Raw genomic sequence first — 27,017 nt, forward strand, 5'->3', positions numbered from 1 at the left:
AGCAGCTTACTTTACATGAGAAGAGCCAAGGTGGATCTCTATCTCATAGCATACACAAGAAAGAAACTGTGAAGAATTAAGATGAAGGTACAACTACAAAGCTAAAGGGAGATAATGTAGCAGACTATCAGGGACTCAGGAAGGGGAAAGATTCATTCATTCATTCATTCAGTGACACAGTCTCACACTGTTGTCCAGGCTGGAGCGCAGTGGCGTGATCACAGCTCATTCCAGCTTCGAACTCCTTGGCTCAAGTGATCCTCCCACTTCAGCCTCCCGAGTAGCTGGGACTACAGGCATGCACCACCATGCCCAGCTAATTTTTTTTTTTTTTTTTTGAGAGAGTCTCACATTGTCACCCCAGGCTGAAGTGGAGTGGAGCCATCTCAGCTCACTGCAACCTTCGCCTCCCTGGTTCAAGCGATTCTCCTGCCTCAGCCTCCCGAGTAGCTGGGATTACAGGTGCCCGCTACCATGCCCAGCTAATTTTTTTGTATTTTTAGTAGAGATGGGGTTTCACTATGTTGGCCAGGCTGGTCTTGAACTCCTGGCCAATTTTTGTATTTTTTGTAGAGATGGGGGTCTTACTATGTTACCTAGGCTGGCCTGGAACTCCTGGGCTCAAAGCAATTTTCCCACCAACGTGTTGAGATTACAGGTGTGAGTCAACGTGCCCAGTTAAGATTCTTTTAAAAATTCTTCCAAGCACAATCCACATATGCAAAATATAATGGTTTTAACTATATTCAAAATGAAGACTTCTGGCCAGGCATGGTGGCTCATGCCTGTAATCCCAACACTTTGGGAGGCCAAGGTGGGCGGATCACTTGAGTCAGGAGTTCGAGATCAGCCTGGCCAACATGGTGAAACCCAGTCTCTACTGAGAATACAAAAATTAGCAGAGTATGCTGGCAGGCACCTGTAATCCCAGCTACTCGGGAGGATGAGGCAGAAGAATTGCTTGAACCTGGGAGGTGGAGGTTGCAGTGAGCCGAGATCGTGCCACTGCACTCCAGCCTGGATGACAGAGCGAAACTCTGTCTCAAAAACAAAAACAAAAACAAAAATGAAGACCTCTGAGATCCTCATGGGTGCGGTGGGGGAGTGCCGGAGTTTGGCACAGGCAAAAATTGGCAAGGGATAATCTTCTAGAACAGGGTCAACAAACTTTCTGGGAAGGGCTAGATAGCAAACATTTTTGGTTACGTCACACATAAGGACTCGGTTGCAACTGCTCAACTGTGGCATAGTTCTAACACAAAACCAGTCACAGACAGTATGTAAGTGATTCCGCGTGGCTGTATCCAATAAGTTTGAATTTCACATAATCTTGTCATGTCAAGAAATATTTTTTTTGAGACAGGGCGAGATTCTACTTTTTTTTTTTAATGTGAAAAAAAAATCAATAAATAAACTAGAGCAGCACCTAAATCCCATTCTGCCCCAACAGAGAAGCAGGAAGTGACTTCAGGAAACTTCTTTTTTTTCTTTTTTTTTTTGAGATGAAGTCTCGCTCTTGTTGCCCAGGCTGGAGTGCAATGGCGTGATCTCAGCTCACTAGCAACCTCTGCCTCGCGAGGTCAAGTGATTCTCCTGCCTCAGCCTCCCGAGTAGCTGGGATTACAGGCACCCGCCATCATGCTCGGCTAATTTTTGTATTGTTGTAGAGATGGGTTTCACCATGTTGGCCAGGGTGGTCTCGACCTCCTGACCTCAGTTGAGCCACCACGCCCAGTCTACTTCAGGCAACTTCTGTTGCCCAGGCTGGAGTCCAATCATAGCTAGCTGCAGCCTCAAAATCCTGGGCTTGCCGGGCATGGTGGCTCACGCCTGTAATCCCAGCACTTTGGGGGGCCGAGGTGGGTGGATCGCTTGAGCCCAGGAGTTTGAGACCAGCCTGGGCAACATGGTGGAACCCCATCTCCACAACAACAACAACAAAATTCCTGGGCTCAAGGAATCCTCCTGCCTCAGCCTCCCAAGTAGCTGGGACTACAGCTGCACGCCACCATGCCAAACTAATTTTTAATTAGTAGAGATGGGGTGTCACTATATTGCCCAGGCTGGTCTCAAACTCCTGGCCTCAAGTGATCCTTCTGCCTTGGCCTCCCAAAGTGCTGGGATTGCAGGTGTGAGCCACTGTACTTGGCCCAAAATATATTTTTAAAATCATTCAACCATTAAAAAAAAACTTAAAAATCATTCTTAGCTGTGGGTTGTAGAAAAACAGGTTTCAGGCTGTATCTGGCCCACAGGCCGTAGTTTGCCAGTTTTGACTCTGGAAGATACCAGCAACTTCTAAAAACTGCTCAGAGAAAAAATGGAGAAAGGCTACAAGTAATTGACTTACAGAGGAACCTTATTAGGCATACACAGAGAAGCCCTATCTCTCACTGCCTATCAGAGCTATGCCAATGAAAACAATAAGGAGGGCTGAATTCCGAGGCTCGCATTTATAATCCCAGGGCTTTGGGAGGCTGAGGTGGATCACTTCAGCCCTGGAGTTCGAGACCAACTTGAACAACAGAGCAAGACCCCATCTCTACAAAAAATTACCTGAATGGGATGGCACTTGCCTTTAGTCCTAGCTACTCAGGAGGCTGAGGTGGAGGGATCACTTGAGCCCGAGAGGTTTAGGCTGCAGTGAACTGTGACTGTGCCACTGCACTCCAGCCTGGGTGACACAATGAGACCCTGTCTCAAAAAACAAACAAAACAATGAGGAGATACCATTATGTAGCAGCTATCAGATGGATAAAAAAAATTAGAAAGACAGGGCCGGGCGTGGTAGCTCACACCTGCAATCCCAGCACTTTGGGAGGCCGAGGTGGGCGGATCACCTAAGGACGGGAGTTTGAGACCAGCCTGGCCAACATGGTGAAACCCCATCTCTACTAAAAATACAAAAATCAGCCAGGCGTAGTGGCGGGTGCCTGTAATCCCAGCTACTAGAGATGCTGAGGCACAAGAATCGCTTGAACCTGGGAGGCGGAGGTTGCAGTGAGCCAAGATCGCGCCACCGCACTCCAGCCTGGGCAACAGAGCAAGACTCTGTCTCAAAAAATAAAAAAAAAAGAAAGAAGAGGCCAGGCGCGGTGGCTCACGCCTGTTAATTCCAGCACTTTGGGAGGCCAAGGCGGGCAGATCAACTGAGGTCGGGAGTTGGAGACGAGCCTGACCAACATGGAGAAACCCCGTCTCTGCTAAAAATACAAAATTAGCCGGGCGTGGTGGTGCATGCCTGTAATCCCAGCTACTCGGGAGGCTGAGGCAGGAGAATCGCTTGAACCCGGGAGGTGGAGGTTGCGGTGAGCCAAGATCGCGCCACTGCACTCCAGCCTGGGCAACAAGAGTGAAACTCTGTCTCAAAAAAAAAGAAGAAAAATTAGAAAGACAGATAAAGCCATATGTTGGTGAGGATATGAGAAAATGGACAACTTGAACCGGAGCACGGTGTTAGGAGTGCGGATAGGGACAGCCTTTTTTGGAAAGGATCAGACAGGACTTGGAGTGAAGTTGCAAATCCTCTAGGAATGGGCAGTCCCACAGGAGGGGTCGTGTGAAGATGACTCCAGCATTGTTCGTGGTGGCAGGAAATTAGAAGTAACCAGATACCTACTGTGAGGGGATTAGAGAAGAGGGTAGGTGGGTGGGGTGGCTCACACCTGTAATCCCAGAACTTTGGGAGGCCAAGGCGGACAGATCATGAGGTCAGGAGTTCGAGACCAGCCTGGCCAACGTGGTGAAACCCCGTCTCTACTAAAAATACAAAAATTAGCCAGGCGTGGTAGCAGGCATCTTGGGAGGCTGAGGCAGGAGAATTGCTTGAACCCGGGAGGCAGAGGTTACAGTGAGCCGAGATCACGCCACTGCACTCCACCCTGGGCAACAGAGCGAGATTCCATCTCAAAAGAAAAAAGGAAGAAAAAAAAGAAAATAAAAAGTGATAAGCCAGATTTACAAACATCAGTGTGGAGAGTTCAAAAATAGTGTAAGGAGAGGAAAAAATAAGAAACAGAAAGAGATTTTTGTTTTTCTGAAGCACAACACCATTTAAGGAAATGAAACACGCACAAGGCATATTTTTCAAGGACACTCAAATGTCTAAATAAGTTTCTGGAAGGTGGTTTGTAAGGAATGGTAATAGATGGGGTGGGGGTGGCACTGATGGTGGAGAGCGGAGGGTGGTGAGCTTCAGCCTGTGGGTGCTGTTTTTACATTTCTAAATGGATGGGAAAGAAGAATTTAATTTGGGACTCATGAAAAGTATGTGAAATAGAAATTTCAGGGTCTGCAAATAAAGTTTTATTGGAACGCAGCCACGTTCGTTCATTTCCATATTGTCTACGGCTGCTTTTGCAACTGCAAAATGAAGGCCCTGAAGCACCAAATTCAAAAATGTATACATTAAATATGTGCATTTTTTTGCATATTAAGTATACGTCAATAAAATCAGAAAAAGCTGGGCATGGTGGCACACGCCTGCAATCCCAGCTATTTAGGAGGCTGACGTGGAAAGATCACTTCAGTCCCCGAGTTCGAAACCAGCCTGGGCAACATAGTGAGACCTCATCTGGCAACATAGTGAGACCTCATCTCAATAAAAAGGATAAAAGGAATAAAAATAAAGTGGGGAGGAAAAAAGAACTGAGGCAGAGTTGAATCAATGCAATAGAGACCGTATGACCTGCAAAAGTGAAAATATTTACTGACCCTTAGCATTGAAGGTTGAAGGTGGAGGCTGAAGGTGAAAAAATAATAAGTAATACAAGAGAAGTGGTCTGCACAGACTAACGTGGATGGTTGTCAGGAGCTGAGGAATGAGATGAACTCAGTTTTGGACTCCTGAAGGCCAAAATAAATTTTTTTTTTTTTTTTTTGAGACGGAGTCTCACTCTCACTCTGTCGCCCAGGCTGGAGTGCAGCAATGCGAGCTCAGCTCACTGCAATTTCCGCCTCCCCGGTTCAAGCGATTCTCCTGTCTCAGCTTCCCAAGTAGCCGGGATTACAGGTGTGCGCCACCACACCTGGCTAATTTTTGTATTTTTAGTAGGGGTTTTTGCCATGTTGCCCAAGCTGGTCTCGAGCTCCTGAACCTCAGGTGATCTGCCCACTTTGGCCTCCCAAAGTTCTGGGATTACAGGCATGGGCCACCACACCCGGCCCATGTAAGTTCTTTTTTTTTTTTTTTTTTTAATTTAGGCTGGGTGCGGTAGCTCATTCCAGTTTGTTCAACCCCTTGATAAGCCCGAGCCTTTGCTTATCTCAGGGCCTTTGTCCCTGCTGTGCTCCTCCCTGGAACATTGTTTTTTCCACCTCTTCTGGTGACTTCTTTCCTTTCATGTCTTCATTCAAAGATGCTCCTTGGAGGGTGGGTGCCGTGGCTCATGCCTGTAATCCCAGCACTTTGGGAGGCCGAGGCGGGCAGACCACAAGGTTAGGAGTTCAAGACCAGCCTGGCCAACATAGTGAAACCCCGTCTCTACTAAAAGTACAAGAAAATTAGCTGGGTGTGGTGGTGGGTGCCTGTAATCCCAGCTACTTGGAAGGTGGAGGCAAGGAGAATCGTTTGAACCCAGGAGGTGGAGGTTGCAGTGAGCTGAGATAGCGCCATTGCACACCAGCCTGGGTGGCAGTGCAAGACTCCATCTCAAAAAAAAAAAAAAAAAAATGCTCCTTTGAGAGGCTATAGGGCCAAGAGCTGACCTTGGGCACCAAGTATCAACCATGCCTGGTACCATGATGAACACTTGACATGAATTGATTCTCTCCCCCCCACCCCCGCCCACAAGATTGGTCTTGCTCAGGCTGGAGTACAGTGGCGTGGTCACAACTCACTGTAGCTTCGAAACCCCTGGGCTCAAGCAATCCTCCTGTTTTGGCCTCCGAAAGCTCTAGGATTATAGGCATAAGCCACTACGCCTGGCTGAATTGACATATTAAAGCCTCACATTATTCCAGTGACACTGTGCCATCAGGACCCCCGATTTGCAAATGAGGAAACTGAGGCATAGAGAGATTTCATCGCTTGCTCAAAGGCCGAGAAGGTTGGATCACCTGAGGTCAGGAGTTTGAGACCAGCCTGACCAACACGGTGAAACCCCATCTCTACTAAAAATACAAAAATTAGTCAGTCATGGTGGTGCATGCCTGTAATCCCAGCTACTCGGGAGGCAGAGGCAGAAGAATCGCTTGAACTCCGGAGGCGGGGGTTGCAGTGAGCTGAGATTGCATCACTGCACTCCAGCCTGGGCGACAGAGCAAGACTCGGTCTCAAAAAAAAAAAAAAAAGGAAGATATAGAAATGAATTAAGACATTCCAGCTTGGCTCAAGCAAGGCAGAGATTGGGGCTGGCTGCAGCAAGAGGGAATAAAATGAGACTCCAGGAAGAACTTTCAGGCAGCAGCTTGCATGCAAAGAAGGTGGACATCGCTATGTCTGTTTGTCCTGCAGGCAGAAGGCCTTTCAGCTGCTCTGGGAGGCACGTCTGGAATGGTGGTTGCCTCTCAGAGATTCCGAGGCTGGGCCAGGCGGAGCCTCTGGCAGGGGGCCAGAACCTCAGGGCCTGGTGTTTGGGATAGACATAGAACAGGCGGGTGGTGTCCAGAGCTGGCCAGGAACAACACGGGCCGGCGAGAAAACACAGCTGGGTCCCTGCCCTCCAGCCTGTGCCCTCCAGTCTGTTGGTAGGGGCTCTGGCCACCTGACATTTGAGGCTGGGATGAGAACTTGGGCCCTACCTTCGAGCCCTGCTGCAGATTCAAGCTGTCCTGGGTTTATTTATTTCTTTTTTCTTTTCTTTTCTTTTTTTTTTTTTTTTTGAGATGGAGTCTCACTGTCATCCAGGCTAGAGTGCAGTGGTGCGACCTCGGCCCAATGCAACCTCCGCCTCCTAGGTTCAAGCAATTCTCCTCCCTTAGCCTAGCTAGGACTACAGGCGTGTGCCAACACGCCCAGCTAATTTTTGTATTTTTAGTAGTGACAGGGTTTCGCCATATGGGCCAGGCTGGTCTTGAACCCCTGAGCTCAGGTTATCCACCCACCTCGGCCTCCCAAAGTGCTAGGATTACAGGCCTGATGTTCTGGGTTTGGATACTGGCTCAGTTGAGCCACTTCCTGGCTGTGTGACACAGGACAAATGAATCTCCTCCCTAAGCCTCAGTTTCCCCAGGTATGAACAGGTTGACCAGAACATTATCAGCAGAAGCAGCAACCAGTACTTAACTGTGTGCATTAATTCATAAATTCTCCACCTCTCTAGAGGTGGAGAGCATTATCATGCCACTTCACAGATAGGGACGTTTAGGGCTAGAGAGGTGATGTTGCTCACCAGTATCACACAGCATGAGTTTGAACGCACCTGGCAGAGCCTCCCTGACCATGTTTCCAGAAGAACAGCTGTCATTATTATTATTATTATTATTATTATTATTATTATTATTATTGTTGAGACACAGTTTCACTCTGTTGCCCAGGCTGGAGTGCAGTGGCACAATCTCAGCTCACTGCAACCTCCGGCTCCCAAGTTCAAGCGATTCTTGTGCTTCAGTCTCCCAAGTAGCTGGGATTACAGGTGCCGGCCACCACGCCCGGCTAATTTTTGTATTTTTAGTAGAGACAGGGTTTCACCATGTTGGCCAGGCTGGTCTTGAACTCCTGGCCTCAAGTGATCTGCCTGCCTCTGCCTCCCAAAGTGCTGGGATTACAGGCGTGAGCCACCGTGCCCAGCCAGCTGTCATTATTATTATTAATTATTTTGAGATACAGTTTCACTCTGTCGCCCAGGCTGGAGGGCAGTGGTGTGATCTTGGCTCACTGCAACCTCCGCCTCCCGGGTTCAAGCGATTCTCCTGCCTCAGCCTCCGGAGTAGCTGGGACTACAGGTGTGCGCCACCACACCCGGCTAATTTTTGTATTTTTAATAGAGACGGGGTTTCACTGTGTTGGCCAGGCTGGTCTTGAACTCCTGGCCTCAAGCGATCCACCTGCCTTGGCCTCCAAAGTGTGGGATTACAGGCGTGAGCCACTGCGTCCGGCCCAGCTGTCATTATTATGAGTCATTTGGGTGGCTTCTCCCAGGGACCTCAGGACAACCCAGCAGCTGACATTCTGCACAGCCGGCATCCCCTTTCCTGGCATGAGGACTCAGTACTTCCTCTGGGAAGCACCCCCTTCCTCCCTCAAAGGCCACAGGTCTTGGGTGGGGCTCCCCTACCCCCGGCGTCCATGGCTAGGCAGACAGGGACACCGTGATTGGCTCAGCAATGGGCACATGACCCAGGCCAGCCAATGAGGGCCCCCTCTGGGATTTTTACTGGTGCTCTTTGGATTAAGGATCTCCCTCTCCACTAAACTGGACAGACAGATGCCTAGAGCAGTGAGGTCACTTTCCCTTGCCTGCCTGAAAGAGAAGCTCCCAGGGCAAACAAGAAGAGAAAGGCACCAAGTTAGATTCCTGATGATATCTGAGCACTGAGGCCAGCGTGGTGGCTTATGCTTGTAATCCCAGCACTCTGGGAGGCCAAGACAGGAGCATCATTTGAGCCCAGAAGTTTGAGACCAGCCTGGGCAACATAACAAGACTTTGTATCTACAAAAAATAAAAAAAATTAACGAGGCACAGTGGTGCGTGCCTGTAGACCCAGCTACTTGGGAGGCTAAGGCGGGAGGATTGCTTGAGCCTAGGAAGTCAAGGCTGCAGTGAGCCATGATTACACCAACTGCACTCCAGCCTGGGCAATGGAGCGAGACTCTATCTCTTAATAACAACAACAACAAGATATTTGTGCACCTGGATCCAGCCATGCCTGAAGCTGTCATCAGTTACATAATAACACATTTCCTTTTCACTGCTTGAACAGCTCCGAGATTGATTCCTGCCACTTACTGAATAAACAGGGAGGTTTCTGCCTGGTAAACCAACAGCCTTGGGGAACTTTCCCCCAAATACCTCCCACTTTCTGGATACTGACAAAGTGGCAGTCACCTAATTTCTCTGCATGGTTGCTACAGCCCTGAGGGTTGGCTGCACAATTCTCCCCCTTTTGTGGATGATAAGACAGAGACTCTAAGAGTTGGACTGATGTGTCTGGTGGAAGGTCGGGGGCTGGGGCTGGACCTTGGCATTCTTTTTTTTTTTTTTTTTTTTTGAGACAGAGTCTCCCTCTGTTGCCCAGGCTGGAGTGCAGTGGTGTAATCTCAGCTCACTGCAACCTCCGCTTCCCCAGTTCAAGCGATTCTCCTGCCTCAGCCTCCTGGGTAGCTGAGGTTACAGGCGCACGCCACCACACCTGGCTAATTTTTGTATTTTTAGTAGAGATGGGTTTCACCATGTTGGCCAGGCTGGTCTCCAACTCCTGACCTCAAGTGATCTGCCCGCCTCGGCCTCCCAAAGTGCTGGGATTACAGGCATGCGCCACCGCACCCTGCCTGGACCCTGGCATTCTGAGAGTCCAGGATGAGCCATGGGAAGAAAGAGGCCCCCCCACCCAAGCCATTCTCCCCTGCCTGCCTGCGACCGCTTACCTGCTGCTCCATCGCAGCTTCGCTCTGTGATGCTAATCTTCTTCACCATATGGACGTTGCTGGTAGCTGCAGCGGGCACTGGGCACATTGTCTCCACCACCTCCTGGCTGCGGAACACAGGTGGGCTCTCAGGCCTACCAGGCATTGCCAGGGCCCTCAGCCCTGCGCCGTAAGGCTCCAGGCTCTGGGCCCGCTGTGCGGGGGCGCCAGCGGCTGTGCTGGCCACCACCTCCACCTCCCGTGGCCCTTCTACCACCCGGACTGTATCCACGCGGACCGGGCTGTCCGGCGGTGGCCAGGCCTGGGGCTGAGGGTCAGCCTGCCGGGCCTGAGCTGCCTGCAGCTCCTGCAGCGCCTTCTTGAGCTGGGTCTCCAGCACAGCGACCTTGGAGGCGAGGGCAGCCTCCCCATCAGGCATGCCCAAGTCCCGTTCTCGGACCCAGGTGCCCACACTCCGGGTCTCCAGTGCCACTGGGTCCTCTGGGGGATCGGGGAGGTCCAGGCAGAGCTCGCTGCGACCCCGGCCCGCTGTGGGGTGGCCCAGGAACTTCTGGCTCTTAAGTTGTACTGTGAGCTGCCGCTTTTCCTCCTGGAGCACCGAGAGCTTCACCTGGAGCACAGGGATCAGCTTCACCTGCTCCTCCAGCTGCCGCAGCTTCCGCAGGGCACCCGCCATCTGCTCCCGCACGTGGGCCAGGTGCCCGGCACTGGGAGGCACCGGTGTAGACAGTCCTGAACTCCGTGGTGTCGGGGGTGGCAACCCCACGCCCACCAGGGAGGCTGTCGAGCCGGCCGCACTGGGGGTCAGGGAGCCCAGGCCGGTGGGTGTGGCCGCCTGGTCCTCGAGACGGCGACGGGCATCCAGCAGCGTGCGCTCCACCCGCGGATTGAAGCCACCGCGGGTCTCCAGAGCACCATACTGAGGGTAGAAGCCACGGCCGCAGTAGGAATAGGCTGAGTGGCGGCTGTCCCCACTGGCATTGGAGCACAGCGACTCAGTGGACGTCCACCAGGAGCCAGGGCCACGGGGCAGCGAGCTCAGGCGGGGGCGGCGCTGCACTGCCACGCGTCGCAGCGTGTGGCCCTTCTCGATGTCATCCACGTACTTGAGGAAGTCCAGGTCCAGGCGGTAGCCATACGGGGTCTCCACGGAGTAGGGTGGATCGGGGTCCTTGGCAGGGAAGGCAGGTGGGGAGGCTGGGCCAGGGGTCCCTGGGGATGGGAGAAACACCAGGACCTTTGAATCCTCTTGTCCCCATTCTCAGGGTGAAGACTGATGCCTGGGGAGAGTTGGGGTTTATTTGCCGAAGAGATGGGAGCCCACCTGGTACTCAACCGCGTCTGCTCTCAGACCCTCCAGAGCAGGGCTATGCCTCCCCTTCAGACTCCCGGCGCTAGGCTATGTCGCCTCTCAAATCCCCCAGGACAGGGCTCTATCCCTCGGCTTAGACTACCCCCTTTTTCCGGTAAGACTCTGCCTCCCCCTTCAGACCCTCCCAGGGCAGGACTCTGCCTCCTCCCTCAGACCTCTAATTGTTGGGCTGTGTCCCACCCTCAAAGTCCCCATGGCAAGGTTCCCAGCCCCCTCAGGCCTCCAGAACTGAAGCTCCCCAGGGCAGGGCCCTCTTCCCTGAGTCCCCTGACCTGGGAAGGGGGCAGGCACGTGCAGGACCTGGGCCATCTTCTTTTCTACAGATGCTCCTTGGAAGTCACTTGAGGGACTGCGAGTCAGACTGCCTGCAGCACCGGCTGAGGCTTACCTGGGGAAAGAGAACCACGGCGCCGGGAGTTAGGAGTCTGTAGGGGGAGGGGAGGAGATGAGGCCAGCCCCCTCCACAGCTGGTTCACCCAGCCCCCCAACCCAGGTCTGGGACCCACTCATAGACGCACACCCAGCCTGGCTGCGGAAGGGCCCCCCCCCCGACCCCCTCCCCCCCACAGGTCTGGAACAAAGAAACCAAACCTCACTGCCTGCTTGCACATCTGTCCAGGCCCTGGACAGGCTCCAGCTGTTCCCACAGCCCAGCCTCCACATAGCCCTGGGGCTGGGGGGCCCCGAGCCCAACAGGCCCCACCCTTCCTGCACCCCCTCCCCTCAGCCCAGGCCCGGAGCTGGCCACAGGGAAGGATGGGGGTTGAGGCGCTAAGGGGTTGGGGAAGAAGGGAACCTCGTCTTCCTGCAAGGATCTGAGGAGACAGAGACGCAGGGGGACAAAGAGAGGCAAAGCATGGCGAAGGGGACCCCCAGTGACCCCAAAGCTGAGAGCTGGGTCAGGCCTGGACTGGGTAGGGGGGAAGGGGTAGGGAAAGTTGGGGAGGCAGCTAGGAGTGAAGCCTTTCCCCTTTATGGAAACAATTTTCTCTAAAAATAAACAGTTTCACTGCCGGGCTACACAGAACTTCCTGCCCGCCTAGGATGCGTCCGGGCCCAGGGGCGCAGTAGGGATAGAGGGCCGGGTGGAGGCCCAGGAAGTCCTGGGGGTGGAGGGGAGGAAGTAAGAGGGGGCGCCTGGAGGCTGCAAAACGGAGGGACAATCAGAGCCTCTCACTAAACCCCCCTCAGCCTTGGAGGCTGGCCAGGGCTCTTTTGTCCCCAATATAACCCATCTGAACTTGGCTGGTCCTTTCTGTTATCTGACCTCCAGCCATCATGCTGCAGAGGCCCCAGCCCATCCCACCATCAGAGTAAATCCTTTCTGGCCTTTGAGTGCTGGGGCCGGCAGGTACCTTGGGAGGATGGGCCAGGTAGGGCACCTGCTGGGCATGAAGGCAGGGCTGGGGCTCCAGGGGCACCTGAGCTTGTCTTTGTTCTCCCGTCCTGTCTTGCTTTGTCTCTCTCCAAGTCTCTCTGTGTCTCTCCACGTCTCTGTCTCTCTGCGTCTCTCTCCACGTCTCTGTCCTTCTGCGTCTCTCTCCGTGTCTCTCTCCCTGTCTTTCCACGTCTCTGTCTTCGCTTCTCTGTCTTTCAACACCTGGAACACATGGTCACCAATTGCAGGAAATTCCGTTTTCCATTTGCCTGGAGGCTCACCCCTGAGCAACAGAAAGTTGATTGAAAATATTTTCTGGCCACCAAAGAGAGATGGAGAAGCAGGGAGCAAGCGGGATTGGAGCAGGATTGGAATAGCCGAGCGGGGTGGGGTGGGGGTGGGGGAAGTGAGGGTGCTGCTGGGCAAATAGTATAGTAACAGTAATAATAACATCAACTCTTTTTTTTTTTTTTTTTTTTTTTTTCTGAGACGGAGTTTTGCTCTTGTTGCCCATGCTGGAGTGCAATGGCGCGATCTCAGCTCACGGCAACCTCTGCCTCCCAGGTTCAAGCGATTCTCCTGCCTCAGCCTCCCGAGTAGCTGGGATTACAGGCACCTGCCACCACGCCTAGCTAATTCTGTATTTTTAGTAGAGATGGTGTTTCTCCATGTTGGTCAGGCTGGTCTCGAACTCCCGACCTCAGGTGATCCACCCGCCTTGGCCTCCCAAAGTGCTGGGATTACAGGCATGAGCCACTGCACCCAGCCTAACATCAACTCTTTTAATTGTCATGACAATTCTATGAGATGGGCACTTATCGCCCCGTTTCACAGACAGGGGATGCAGAGGGTACGGAAAGGTACCGCGGCTTGCCTCGGGGTCACTGGGGCCATGGGGAAGTGGCTGGGCCTGAACGTGAACCTAAGCCTGGTGGATCCCCCCACTGCCCACCAAGCCACCACCCTCAGACCCCACATCAGATATCTCTACCCGTTTCCCAGATACGGAGACTGAGGTCTGAGGGTCCTCAGTCATCTCACCGCCCTCGATGAGGACCAGCACGTCCGAGTAAGGGGAAGAGAAAGGAGACGAGGGGGTGTGGTGGGGGAGATGGATGTCTGTGGCTGAGACCCTTCTCTCGCCATGGGACCCCTGGGGAATGGGGAAAGGGTGACAGGATAAGACAGAGATGGAGAGACTGGAGCCTATATGAGGGGACAGGTAGGGAGCGCAGGGAAGGGGCGCGGGTCTCCCCAACCCACCACCCAAGACCGGCCTGCACATCGCGGAGGTCGGTGGTGGTGGTGGGGGGGTCTTCCCGCCCCAAACTCGGGGTGGGGGGAGGCGAGAAGGACCCCGCCCCGTGCAGAGAGGGGGCGGGGCCTGTGGGATCCCCGGCTAATGGCAAACAGCTGCCGCTCCCCACGCCGGCCCAGCCGCCAAGCCCAGGCCCAGCCCAGCCGGACGCCCGGCCGCCTTCCCGCCGCCTGGGGCATGGCCGCGGAGGAGGGCGAGGGGGGACAGTGCGGGGAAAGGGCAGAGCCGGGGGGGAACAGAGGCAGAAAGTGGGACAGAGACAGGGGAGAGGGGGCAGAGGGGAGCCAGGACAGGAGAAACGGGCAGGGCATGAGGAATCGATGGGGGGTACTGGGAGGAATCGATGGGGGTATGGGGTCAAAGACGAGGAGGGGGCAGGGACGCGGGGACAGAGACACTCCAAGTCTGGAAAGTTTGGGCACAGAAGGTGGAGTTGGAGGCAGCAGCTCGTTGAGACCAGCGAGGTCGTGTCCCAGGGTTGGAGGCGTGGGGTAGGGTAGTAGGTGTGTGTGTGGGGGGGTGCACACTCGATCCCCGAACCGGACTTGAACCCCTACCCAGCCCCGGGTCCCACTCGCCTTGCGCGCTCCGGCCGCTGCCTTCCCTGGGTCCCGCCGCCCGAGCGTCCTCGCGCGCGCCGCAGCCTGGGCGCCCGGCCCTCGGAGGTGGCTCCGCCCGCACCACGCCCCCTCCGGCTGGTCCCGCCCCCCCAGCCGGCACCGCCCCCTCCAGCCGCCCGGGCGCCCCGGCCGCGGTGGGGGGTGGGGATGCAGAGACGCTGGTTGGAGACTGGATCTCACCTGGACAGCAGGTGTGTGTGCGCGCCGGGGTGTCCGGCCTCGTCCTTCCTTCCTCCCTAAGTCCCCTAGGCAGGGTCCTCCCAATGCCGGCCTCCCCCCACCGCCTGCTGTCCCTGGGCCGCTGCGGGGGGCGGAACGGCTCGGCGGCGGGAGGGGGTGGAGCTGGCCGGGGCCCAGCTCGGGGAGGGCGCGCGGGGCGGGCGCGGCAGCGGGAGGTCACCCCTCCCCCAGGCGGCCCAGGGCTGGAAGCGGCCCAGCGAAGGCCTGGCACACGGTGGCGTGACCGCCGCGCGAGAAGGGAGGCTGCAGAGTCCTGGGCGCCGCCGCAGGCGCCGGCCAGACCTGGACTCCCATCCCAGACCCACCAAACTTTTGCTGCTCTGTGCCTCAGTTTACCCATTTGTAAAATGGAGATGATCATGTTAGCTACCTGATAGGAGCGTTGAGAAGATTCACTGACCATTAGGAAGGGGCCTAACCATCAGGAAGGCCCTTCGGGTTAAAAACTCTCATAAATGGAGTGGCCTACTTTTGCAGAGATCTTTCTGGGAGCCCTTTTATACACAGCCAGCCACTCAGCAAGGGCTTAATAAATATTATTAAGCCGGCGAGGTGGCTCACACCTGTAATCTCAGTGCTTAGGGAGGCCAAGGCAAGAGGACTGCTTGAACTCAGGAGTTCGAGACCAGCCTGGGCAACATAGCAAGACCCTGTCTATGCAAAAAAATTTTTAAGTGAAAAAAAATTAGGCCAGGCGCAGTGGCTCATGCCTGTAATCCTAGCACTTTGGGAGGCCAAGGTGGGCGGATTATTTGAGCCAAGGAGTTGGAGACCAGCTTTGGCAATATGGTAAGACGCCATCTCTACAAAAAACAAAATACAAAAAACCACCTGGGGCTGAGAAATGGCTCATGCCTGTAATCCCAGCACTTTGGGAGTCCGAGGTGGGTGGATCATCTGAGGTCAGGAGTTCAAGACCAGCCTGGCCAACATGGTGAAACTCCTTCTCTACTAAAAATACAAAAACTATCCTGGCATGGTGGTGCATATCTGTAATCCCAGCTACTCGGGAGGCTGAGGTATGAGAATAACTTGAATCTGGGAGGTGGAGGTTGCCGTGAGCCGAGATTGCACCACTGCACTGCAGCCTGGGTGATAGAGCGAAACTCTGTCTAAAAAAAAAAAAAAAGAAAAAGAAAAAAAAGCCAGGCACAGTGGCATGTGCCTATAATCTCTGCTACTCAGGAGGCTTGAGCCCCGGAGTTTGAGGCTGCAGTGAGCTATGATTGTGACACTGCATTCCAGCCTGGGGGACTGAGTGAGAGCGTCTGTTAAAAACAAACAAACAAAAACCAGGTATTGTTATTGCAGGTAAGCATGTGACATTATTTGTGTGTTGCCTTCCCTACTAGAACATCAGCTCCACAAGGGCAGGAATTTGTGCCTGTTGTCACCACGATGTCCCTGGCACCCAGTATGTTCTTGGTGTCTCCATTGATGATGCAGGGATGTGTGGATATGGGGCAGTGGACTGTGAGCATGTGATGAGCATGTGACCCAGCCCCTAGTGACCGCACCACATGGCACAGGTTGCTTATAAAAACCATTTTAAATTAAAAAAGGGAGGAAGCATCAGTGCATACAGATGGGGACACAGGGGCAGAGGGCCCAGCCCCAAGTACAGTGTGGTCACCCCACAGCCCAGTGGGCACCAGGGCAGACTCCCCTCGCAGCACAGACAGCTGAGGCCCGGGTGCTGGTTCCTCTAGGCACAGCTTTGGTCCTTGTGGGCTCAGAGGTCTGCCTTTCGGAAACTTGCTCTGTTCAAGGAGTTCCTGGAAAAAGAATGAGGGTGGGTCAGCATGGCCATGGGGCCCCCAACTCCATAGACCTCCCAGCCCACATCCTCTTCCTCCTCCTCCTCGTCTTCCTCCAAGGATCCTTCTGGGATCTCTCCTGTCCCTGATCTGGCTGTGGGATTCTCCGATTCTCTCTTGCAGTCCACCACGGAAGGTATGAAGCATCCCCATTTTACAGATGTAGAAACTGAGGCTCAGAAAGATGAATTCATGTATCTGGGAAATGACTGCTCAGAGCCTGCCCTGCCTTTGTACATCTGGATGACATAATTCAGATGCTTATGCAAAATTGAAGCCACCGCAGCCAGGCGTGGTGGTGGCTCATGCTGTAATTCCAGCACTTTAGGAGGGCAAAGCAGATGGATCACCTGAGGTCAGGAGTTCGAGACCAGTCTGGCCAACATGGTGAAACCCTGTCTCTACTAAAAATACAAAACATTAGCCAGGCGTGGTGGCAGATGCCTGTAATCCCAGTTACTCAGGAGGCTGAGGCAGGAGACTCGCTTGAATCTGGGAGGCGGAGGTTGCAGTGAGCCGAGACTGTGCCAACTGCACTCCAGCCTGGGCGACAGAGGGAGAGTCTCTCAAAAAAAAAAAAAAAAAAAAAACCGGAAACAAAACAAAGTCCAAGCTACCAGCAAACATGTTGCTGTGTATGTGTACAACAGCCCCCATCCTGTATCTGTCCTGGTCTGCCTCTGCGTCCCCTCTCTAGTCTCTAGGATGGGGGCACCAGGTCAGGCACCTGAGGCCGGGTGGGGTGGGTGCCATCAGCTGGGGCAGGCGCTGGGTAAGCAGGGGCTGCAGAGCCTCCCGCAGGCGGCAGTAGTTGCGCTCCAGCTCGCGGTGGTACTCCTTCTGGTCCGGCCCAATAAGGGCCTTATTTTTCCGCAGCGCATCCTCACATCTGAGGGCCAGAGGGTGGGAGATGCTCAGAGACTCGCACACGGGACTGAAAGCAAGACTAGGGGTGGGGGCACCCATAAGGCGGGACCAGGCCTGCAGAAAGACCCGCAATAGGAGGTCAGGTTGGGAGAGTGGACTTAATGGGAATCGGGCAGATGGGGGTGCCATGCAGAGATCAGATGGGCAGAGAGCAGGCCTATGCAGGTTAGGCAGACACGAGACCCCTCCTGGGGGGTTTTGCGCCTACTTCTTGCAGAAGTCCTTGAAGCAGAGCCGCAATTTGTTGTGATGCCGGAAGAGCTTGGGGTCTTCCGGGATCTCTGCTAAAAACACCTGGGCCACCTCCAGGGGACCCTGTGGGGTGAGAGGGACTGGTGAGCCAGCCTGCATGGCACCTGGAGTCCCCCGTGCGGCTTGCATCCCCCTTCCACCAGCCGTGCCTGGTTCACGGTGGGCCCTACAGAGCCCTGAAGCACCATCTGTAGCATCTTAGCATCTGGTGGGTCCTGCTCGGTGGCAAAGGCCAGCTCCCGTGTCTTCTTCTGCATGTCCTCGATGGCCACCTCCACCGGTGTCAGCACCGTCTGTGGGGTAAGGGGAGGGGTGTGTACTCGCTGGGGCCTGAGGAGGTCCTGATCGAAGCCACTCGGGGGCAGCTCAGACCCCGCTGGGAGTGAGAGGGGTCCAAGAACCCAGGCAATGAACAGAATCTGGGGGCCTTCCTGGGTCTGACTCTGGGGGGGGGTCCAGCCTTGGGTCTGCTGGGTCTGGTGCCCTGGGGTCCAGGGGCTTTACCTCTGGGGTCTCCAGACTTCCTTGGGTCTGGAGGTAGAGATTTGGACTGGAAGTTGGAGTTTGGGGTCCCCAACCTGGTTCTGGGGTACATGAGCCAATTTCTGGGTCTAGCGTGTCCACGCCTCTCCTCTCTGGGTCTGGAATCCCTGGGCTTCTCCTCCCTGGGCCTTCTTAGATTTGGAGTCCCTGTGCCTCCCCTTTGTGAGTCTAGAATCCCTGGGTCCTCCTGGGTCTGGAGGTAGAGGTTTCAGTTTAGAGATTGGAATGCAGGGTCTCCATATCTTCTCAGCCCAGTTCTGGGGTACCTGGGCCTCTTCCTGGGCCACACCTCTCCTCCCTGGGCCTTCCTAGATCTGGGCTCCCTCTGCCTCCTCTTTCTGGGTCTGGAATCCCTGGGCCACCCTAGGTCTGGGGTCCCTACATCTTGCCTCCCAGGTCTCCCTGGGTCTGGTCTCCTCCCCTCCCCTCCCTGGGGATCTGGTCTAGGGTCCCTGTGCCACCCCTCTCTGGGTCTGAGATCCGTGAACCACCTTGGGTCTGGGTCCCTGTGTCTACCCTCCCCTCCCTTCCCAGGGTCTGATGTCCCCTCACCTCCCCACCCCCGCCAGGCCCAGGATCCCCACCCACCTCCTCCCGGTGGCACACACGGATGCGAGTCTTGATGTAGGGGAAGGCGTGGTCGGTGCTGAGCAGCGTCTTACGCTTGTGTTGCTCGGGCAGCTCCCCGTGTGCGCGCCCATCCGGTGTGAACGGCGTGCAGAACAGGAATGTGCGAAGCCCATAGTTGCGGTCAAAGTAGGTCACCCGGTCCTTGAGCTCGTAGGTATCAAAGTACGGTTCCACATACGTGATCTGGATGTAGGCCTGGGCGCAGGGTCAGGTGTGAGGGTCCCACAGCCCCAGCACGCACAGCCCAGGCCCTGTTCCTGGAGAGAGGGGATCTGGGGACTTTGTCATTTCCAAGTCTTCCTATGTCTGGATGTTTGGGAATCCCCTGAGGAATAGGTTTTGGGGTCCCTCAGTGAAATATGATTTGGGGTTTCCCAGAGGATTTGAAGGTCCCCAGGAAACAGCACTTGGAGTCTCTGTGAATCTAAGATTTTGGGGAAATGGTTGGGGGACCCACCTTTTGTGAGTCAAGCTTGGACTTGTCCACAGGGTTAGAGTCTTTGATAATCTCAACGACGTCGTCGCCAAATCTCTCCGTGTAGAACTCCTGGAGACACAGGGCTGACTCGGGGCCACCCAGGGACAGCCCCTACTCCAGCCCCAAGGCAGCCCCATGCCCCGTTCCACCCCCAACCACAAGGACGTGCCTCCAGCCGGTGTGAGATCTCTGCCAGCTTCGTGATCGATGGCTCCTTGTACACAAACTCCTGCTCATCCAGGTCACCGAAGCGGGCGCCGTAGAAGCCCACGCGGAAATACGTCCCGAACACGCGCTGGGGCTGTGAGAAAGGGTGTGGTTGTCCGGGAGGCCCCTGCTGGAGGTCTCCCTGCCCCAGAGATAGGTGTCTCGAATATCAGGATGGGAGTGTGAGGACCCCGAGAACATCAGGGCATGGGCACAGGCAGGGGGCCCTGAGAACATTGGGGCATGGATTGCAATAGGAAGTTAGGACTGGGGCTGTATTGTTCACAGGTGTGTCCCTAATGCCCATGGGACAGGGTATACAGCAGGTACCCAATACATGCATAGATGGCTGAGGAGAGGGATGGCTGTCTCTCACTCTAGGACGGAGGCTCTGACTCCTTTGTTCTAGGGCATTCTCCCTCCCGTGCCCTGATGCCCACAAGAATGGGTATACAGTAGGTACCCAATAAATGCTTGGATGGCTGAGGGAAGGGATGGCTGTGTCTCACTCTAGGACAGAGGCTCCGGTTCCCTTGTTCCATGGCATTCCCCTGCTCCTGTCCCCAGCCCTAAGTTTGGAAGAAGGAACCCCCTCCCTACCACCCTAAAAACACCACCCCATGACTGGAAAGGAAGTGGAATGGCTGGATGTTCACTTACCAAGGCCGATCCGGGGAGGATGGGGCAGACATGGTGGGGCCAGAGGTGTGGGGGACAGAGAGACAATGTCATGGGAGAGGTCAGAGGTCAGAGTTCCCTCAACCCCCAGGGTCCTGGTTAACACTGCCCCATGAGAATCATTCCATAGGGGGAGAGATCAGAGACGGGAGGGGGGCGGGGGCGCAGAGGACCTGCCCTCCCCACCCAGCTCCCACTCAGCCTGCCTGCCTGGGCTCTGGGTTTCTGCCATCTTTGGCCAGAACATTCTCCCCAAACTAGGAGATGCCTAAAAATAGACCTAAGCAGGGAAGAAGCGGGACTGGTGGGGGCTGGAGCGGGGGGACACATTAACCAGAAATGAGGAGCAGAGAGCCTGGGGGAGGCTGGAAGCTGGGTACGCAGGGAGAGACAGAGACTAAGAGATAGTGAGATACCAAGACAGGGAGAGCCACGTGATAGACTGGGGAGAGATGAGAAAGAGACCAAGAGACCATGAGGGAGTCAAGAGTCACCCCGCCACCCCCCTGCAGTGACCAAGTTGGCCCTGGCAGAGGGAGGGGTGTCTCTGGAGAGCTCCCAGCTGGGTGAGTCACAAGCTGCCCTCGAGATCTGGGGCGGTGGGGGGGGCATTTTTGGGGAAGGGAGGGAAGTAATGGGGTGGGTCCCTTGTGGCCACAGCCCCAGCCCCAACGGCCAGCGGCCATGCTCCTCTGGCGCCCCCTGGTGTTCACTGATGGCTGCTGGCCAGTCATCACGGGGGTCCCAGAGGCAGGTGGCTGTCCACCAAGCTGACTCACCTCCCAGCCGGAACTCTGTGGGGAAGAGAAGGGTCAAGGTCAGCAGATCCCTGGGGATGAGGAGTGGGGCTGAGGGTGGGGTCTGGGGAGGGGGTCCTGGGCCCACCTGGTGCATGATCTTGGTGAAGGCCTCCTGCAGTTTGCCGTGCACCGCGGCCAGCTTCTTGTAGTCACGGTGGGCTTCCAGGATGGGGATGAGGTTCTTGTAGACCTCATTCACCGCCTCGTAGAGCCCACCCTGAGGGTGAGGTGGGGTCAGGATTCCCCAGACTGTCTTCCCCTCTCCAATGTGCTCCTGTCTACCCATCTCCCTTGTGATCCTCTGTGCTCCTACCCACCCTCCATCACCTCCTCCAGGAAGCCCACCCTGACCACCCCTATCCCAGATAGGGGTTGAGCCTTTCCACTCAGCTCCCACAGAGGGCTCCATGGTCTTCACTGTTACTTATCTTTTTTTTTTTTTGAGATAGGGTCTCACTCCATCACCCAGGCTGGAGTGTAGTGGTACAATCATAGCTCACTGCAACCTCCAACTCCTGGGCTCAAGAGATGCTTCCACCCTAGCCTCCCACGTAGCTGGAACTACAGGTACATGCCACCATGCCCAGCTAATTATATTTTAGTTTTTGTAGAGTCAGGGTCTCACTATATTGCCCTAGTTGGTCTTGAACTCCTGGGCTCAAGTGATCCTCCTGCCTTGGCCTCTCGATTAGCTGGGATTACAGGTGTGAGCCCCCACTCTCCCAGCCCTTCACCACTTTTAGCAAGAATATTCTATGGCACAGGTACGATGTACATCTGCACTTCACCCATCTGTCTTCCCTCATTGATGGGAGAAGCAGTTTTTTTTTTCCTATTCCTCAAAGAGGAAGGTGAGTCTCAGAGATACAGAGGCATTCCCCAGGGCCAAGACCCAAACACCCGCCCATCTGGCCCTGTGCCCATGACCTCCATGCCCAACTGCCTTCTGGCATGTGGTAATATGCCCCTCACCCCCAGCGGGTGCTGACATCAAGCCTGGCTCAAAACAGGCACCCTGTGAGGTTTGCTGACTGTCAGAAGGCCTGTGTCCACCCCCTGGTTTCTTCCCCTGAGGCTTTTGTGTGTGTATGGTTTTTTTTCGTAAACTTTTTTTTTAATACTTTGGGGTACATGCGCAGAACATGCAGTTTTGTTACATAAGTACACACGTGCCATGGTGGTTTGCTGCACCTATCAACCTGTCACCTACATTAGATACTTCTTCTAATGCTATCCCTCCCCTTAACCCCACCCGTGTATTTTTTTTTTTTTTTTTGAGATGGCTGCAGTCCAGTGGTATGATCTCAGCTCACTGCAACCTCTGCCTCCTGGGTTCAAGCAATTCTCCTGCCTCATCCTACTTAATAGCTGGGATTACAGGCATGTGCCACCACGCCCAGCTAATTTTTTTGTATTTTTAGTAGAGACGGGGTTTCACCATATTGGCCAGGCTGGTCTCGAACTCCTGACCTTGTGATCTACCCACCTCGACCTCTCAAAGTGCTGGGATTACAGGCGTGAGCCACTGCACCCGGCCATATTTGTATTTTTAGTAGAGATGGGGTTTCACTATATTGGCCAGGCTGGTCTCAAACTCCTGACCTCGTGATCCGCCTGCCTCGGCCTCCAAAGTGCTGGGATTACAGGCATGAGCCACTGCGCCCATGCCCAGCTAATTTTTTTTTTTTGTAGAGGCAGGGTTTCTCTATGTTGCCCAAGCTGGTCTTGAACTCCCGACCTCAAGTGATCTGCCCGCCCCAGCCTCCCAAAGTGCTGGGATCACAAGCGTGAGCCACCGCACCTGGCCCTTCCTCTGAGGCCTTCATCTCCAAGAATCCAGCAAAGTGACAATAATGAAAATAATGTCACTAAAGGGCCAGCACCACAGAAGAAATCTCACTGGAACACCTGACTTCAAGTGTGACCTTGAATCTCACTGAGCTCTCGGATGTAACTGCCAGTTCCCCAAAATGTGAGGAACTGAGAAACAGGTAAAATGACATCACATGGACACAGCCAGCCCCACACAAACCAGAAAAACACACGGAGCAAAGGCCCCAGGGCTCCTGCAAGTTAAATGTAGAAACCACCAACTGCCCTCATACAAACAAGCAAACTAGAGAAGAAAACCCCTTTTCCACAGTGGAAAATCAGTTGCCAGGTGTGCTGGCTCACGCCTGTAATCCCAGCACTTTGGGAGGCCGAGGCGAGAGGGTTGCATGAGTCCAGGAGTTCAAGCCCAGCCTGGGCAACATAGCAAGACCCCATCTCTTAAAAAAAAAATGAACAAAGAAAAAAAAATTAGTTGGGTGTGGTGGTGCACACTTATAGTCCCAGCTACTCAGGAGGCTGAGGTGGGAGGATCACCTGAGCCGAGGACATAGAGGCTGCAGTGAGCCAGGCTGCACTCTAGCCTGGGTGAGAGAGTAAGACCCTGTCTCAGAAAAAAAAAGGAAAGAAAGAAAAAAGAGACTTAGGATACAGATCAGCCACAGCCATTGTGGGCCCTTAATGGATCCTGATTCAAACCAAGTCACCCCAAAAAAGATACATCAGAGATCATCTGGGACATCTAAATATAGAGTGCAATGAAATAAAGGATGACCATCAACTTGGCCACGCGGGATAAAAGTTGTATAAAAGGGTCTTTATCAGGAAGGGTTGCACAGGGGGTACTTGTGGGAGTGGTGGGAAAATAGCTGGGATTTGTGGTGTTTTTTTGTTTTTTTGTTTTTTTTTGGAGACAGAGTCTTGCTCTGTCAGGCTGGAGTGCAGTGGGCATGATCTCAGCTCACTGCAACCTCCGCCTCCCGGGTTCAAGCGAGTCTCATCCCGAGTAGCTGGGATTACAGACACCTGCCACCACGCCCAGCTAATTTTTGTATTTTTAGTAGACACGGGGTTTCACCATGTTGGCCAGGCTATTCTTGAACTCCTGACCTCGTGATCCGCCTGCCTTGGCTTCCCAAAGTGCTGGGATTACAGGAGTCAGCCACTGCACCCAGCCTGGGATTTGCTTTAAGCTGGAGCTTCTCCAACTTGAAGATGCATGCGAATATCCCAAATCTTTATTTTATTTATTTTTTGAGACAAGGTTTCACTCTGTCACATAGGTTGGAGTACAGTGGCACGATTACAACTCATTATAGCCCCAACCTCCTGGGCTCCAGTGATCCTCCCGCTTCAAGCTTCCTGAGTAGCTGGGACTACAGGTGCATGCCACCACACCCAGCTAATTTCTTGTATTTTTTTGTAGAGACAGGGTTTGCCATGTTGCCCAGGCTGGTCTTGAACTCCTGGCCTCAAGTGATCCTCCTGCTTCAGCCTCCCAAAGTGCTGGGATTACAGGCATGAGCCACTGCACCTGACTCATTTTTATTTTAGTATAGAAAGTTTCAAGCATTGCTGGGTGTCCCAGCTACTTGGGAGGCTTGGGTGGGAGGATTGAGTGAGGCCAGGAGTTTGAGACCAGCCTGGGCAACATAGTAAGACTCCCTCTCTATGAAAAAATTAAAAATTGGCAGGGTGTAGTGGCACAACGCCTGTAATCCCATGACTTTGGGAGTTTGAAGCGGGCAGATCACTTGAGCTCAGGAGTTCAAGACCAGCCTGGGAAACATGGCAAAACCCCGTCTCTACAAAAAAATACAAAAAATTAGCCGGACATAGTGATGTGTGCCTGTAGTCCTAGCTACTCAGGAGGCCAGGGTGGGAGAATCACCTGAGCCCTGGAGGCCGAGGTTGTAGTGAGCCATGATCACGCCACCGCACTCCAGCCTAGGTGACAGAATGGAAGTCCTGTCTCAAAAAATATCACAAAGAAAAAATATATATAATAATTTAAAAATTGGCCAGGCATGGTGGCACGTGCCTGTGTTCCCAGCTGCTTGGGAGGCTGAGGTGGGAGGATTACTTGAGCTCAGGAGTTCGAGGCTGAGTGAGCTACAATCACACCACTGTACACCAGCCTGGGCAAAAGAGCAAGACTCTGTCAAAAACAAACAAACAAAAAAACAAGAAAGGAAAAAAGAAAAAAAGGAAAATTGAAAGCATCTCTAATGTACGTAAGGCTTGCTATATCAGGCCTGCATCAAGGGTCTCATGGAGACATAGGCAAATAACAGGGCCTCTGAGAAACCCAATTCTCCTTTTTTTTTTTTTTTTTGAGACAGAGTCTCACTCTGTCACCTAGGCTGGAATGCAGTGGTGCAATTCTGGCTCACTGCAACCTCTGCCTCCCTGGGTCAAGCGATTCTCCTGCCTCAGCCTCCCGAGTAGCTGGGATTACAGCCGTGCACCACCACGCCCGGCTAATTTTTGTATTTTTAGTAGAGACAGGGTTTCACCATGCTGGCCAGGCTGGTCTCGAACTCCTGGCCTCATGATCTGCCTGCCTCAGCCTCCCAAAGTGCTGGGATTACAGGCGTGAGCCACCGCACCCAGCCAATTCTCCTTTCTAAATCCCCTGCTGGAAGGGTCTAGGAAGCAGATCTGATGGCACCTCCCTGGCCCGAGCCCCCTCTCCTGCACCCGGTCCCCAAGGCCTCACCATGGTGAAGTAGCCGGCTGCCTGTTCCAGCAACCCTACCAGCCCCAGCTCAGTGAAGTGCTTCCCGGAGCAGAAGCCCTCCTCGTCGGGTGACAGGATGTCGTCGGAGATGGCGGACTCCTCTAGCACGTTGGATGAAATGTTCTGGGGTGGGAGAGGTGGCGTCAGACCCTGGTCCCCACTGCACTCGTGCCGTCCGCCACCTGCCAACCCCTGGCCACTCACCTGGAAGGAAACGCAGCCCACGGGCAGGTGGCGGTGGTCCTCGAGCAGGGCGAGGTACTCAGCCACGAGGGCGGCCGCGTGCACCATGCACTGGGCAGCCTCGGCGTGGTTGCCCAGCTCTGCGTGCTTCCCGGCCATGTTCTGCAACCAGGTCAGCCGCAGGTCCGGTGAGCCCTGGTAGCCCCGGGCAATTCTGGAGTCCAGGTGAGGGGGGATGTGAGGAGGGGACTCACCTGGTCCTCCCCACCTGCCTCCCACTTGTCCATTCTCTTCACTGGTTACCCCCATGTCCGCCCCAAGGACCAGCCAATCTCCTCACCTGTACCCCATCCCCTCACTCATTCCCTCACCTGGCCATCCCTCAGCTATCTCCCCACCTGTCTTCCCCTTCGCCTATTTTCTCACCTGCTGGCCAGTCATCTGTCTTCACCTGACTCCTCCCCTGCCTACCTTACATATTCCTCTAGTCATCTTCCTCCTCACTTGTCCTGCTGTCTCCCACTGACCAGCCAGTCTCACCTGTATCCTACTTACCTGTCCACCCCCTCACCTGTCCATCCCTTCACTTGTCTATCCCCTCACCTGTCTACCCTCTCACCTGTCCACCCTCTCACCTGTCCATCCCTTCACTTGTCTATCCCCTCACCTGTCCACCCCCTCACCTGTCCATCCCTTCACTTGTCTATCCCCTCACCTGTCCACCCCCTCACCTGTCCATCCCTTCACTTGTCTATCCCCTCACCTGTCTACCCTCTCACCTGTCCACCCTCTCACCTGTCCACCCTCTCACCTGTCCATCCCTTCACTTGTCTATCCCCTCACCTGTCCACCCCCTCACCTGTCCATCCCTTCACTTGTCTATCCCCTCACCTGTCCACCCCCTCACCTGTCCATCCCTTCACCTGTCCACCCCCTCACCTGTCCATCCCTTCACCTGTCCACCCCCTCATCTGTCCATCCCTTCACCTGTCCACCCCCTCACCTGTCCATCCCTTCACCTGTCCACCCCCTCACCTGTGCATCCCCTCACCTGCCCACCCTCTCACCTGTCCATCCCTTCAGCTGTCTGTCCCCTCATCTGTCCACCCCTCACCTGTCTATCCCCTCACTGTCTCTTCACCTGTCCACCCCTCACCTGTTCATCTCACTTGGCCATCCCTTCACCTGTCTCCTTATCTGTCCACCTCCTCACTTGTTCATCTTCTCATCTGGCCATCTGTTCACCAGTCCATCCCTTCACCTGTCTCCTTGCCTGTTCACCCCTTCACCTGTCCACCTCCTCACCTGTCTATCCCCTCACCTGTCCACCCCCTCACCTGTCCATCCCTTCACCTGCCCATCCCCTTACCTGTCCACCCCCTCACCTGTGCATCCCCTCACCTGTCCATCCCTTCAGCTGTCTGTCCCCTCACCTGTTCACCCTCTCACCTGTCCATCCCTTCGCCTGTCTATCCCCT

At 54.5% G+C, this 27,017-nt stretch overlaps 2 protein-coding genes across 19 annotated transcripts in view; both read right to left on the reverse strand.

The window, feature by feature from the left end:
- KANK2 (KN motif and ankyrin repeat domains 2) overlaps nt 1-14,519 on the reverse strand; it is a 32,877-nt gene extending 18,358 nt beyond the window's left edge. For 3 of the 11 annotated variants that reach the window (XR_010153718.1, XR_010153717.1, XM_016935061.4), the window contains exons 1-4: nt 14,173-14,259; nt 12,254-12,498; nt 11,171-11,286; nt 9,527-10,738 (exon numbers count right to left, since the gene is read on the reverse strand). Coding sequence is in view for 9 of the 11 variants with exons in the window: in XM_016935061.4 (XP_016790550.1) it covers nt 9,527-10,738; nt 11,171-11,207 (1,249 nt within the window). In the remaining 2 variants the exon portion in view is untranslated. Of the gene's footprint in view, nt 1-9,526; nt 10,739-11,170; nt 11,287-12,253; nt 12,560-14,172; nt 14,277-14,394 lie in introns of those variants that run through there. The other 8 variants (XM_054674178.2, XM_054674177.2, XM_016935069.4 and 5 more) reach the window with 8 other exon arrangements.
- Nucleotides 14,520-15,984: 1,465 nt separating this feature from the next.
- Nucleotides 15,985-27,017, reverse strand: part of DOCK6 (dedicator of cytokinesis 6) — a 63,133-nt gene continuing 52,100 nt past the window's right edge. For 7 of the 8 annotated variants that reach the window (XM_016935056.3, XM_016935053.3, XM_054674170.2 and 4 more), the window contains 11 exons: nt 25,561-25,753; nt 25,336-25,479; nt 20,872-21,003; nt 20,766-20,780; nt 19,271-19,396; nt 19,081-19,170; nt 18,582-18,818; nt 17,600-17,743; nt 17,407-17,513; nt 16,999-17,160; nt 15,985-16,229 (listed from right to left, as the gene is read on the reverse strand). In XM_016935056.3, the coding sequence (XP_016790545.1) occupies nt 16,187-16,229; nt 16,999-17,160; nt 17,407-17,513; nt 17,600-17,743; nt 18,582-18,818; nt 19,081-19,170; nt 19,271-19,396; nt 20,766-20,780; nt 20,872-21,003; nt 25,336-25,479; nt 25,561-25,753 (1,393 nt within the window). In that variant the 3' untranslated portion in view covers nt 15,985-16,186. Of the gene's footprint in view, nt 16,230-16,998; nt 17,161-17,406; nt 17,514-17,599; nt 17,744-18,028; nt 18,187-18,581; nt 18,819-19,080; nt 19,171-19,270; nt 19,397-20,765; nt 20,781-20,871; nt 21,004-25,335; nt 25,480-25,560; nt 25,754-27,017 lie in introns of those variants that run through there. The other variant, XM_054674169.2, reaches the window with a different exon arrangement.

Source organism: Pan troglodytes, chromosome 20 (genome assembly GCF_028858775.2).
Source record: "Pan troglodytes isolate AG18354 chromosome 20, NHGRI_mPanTro3-v2.0_pri, whole genome shotgun sequence".
Taxonomy (NCBI): Eukaryota; Metazoa; Chordata; class Mammalia; order Primates; family Hominidae; genus Pan; species Pan troglodytes.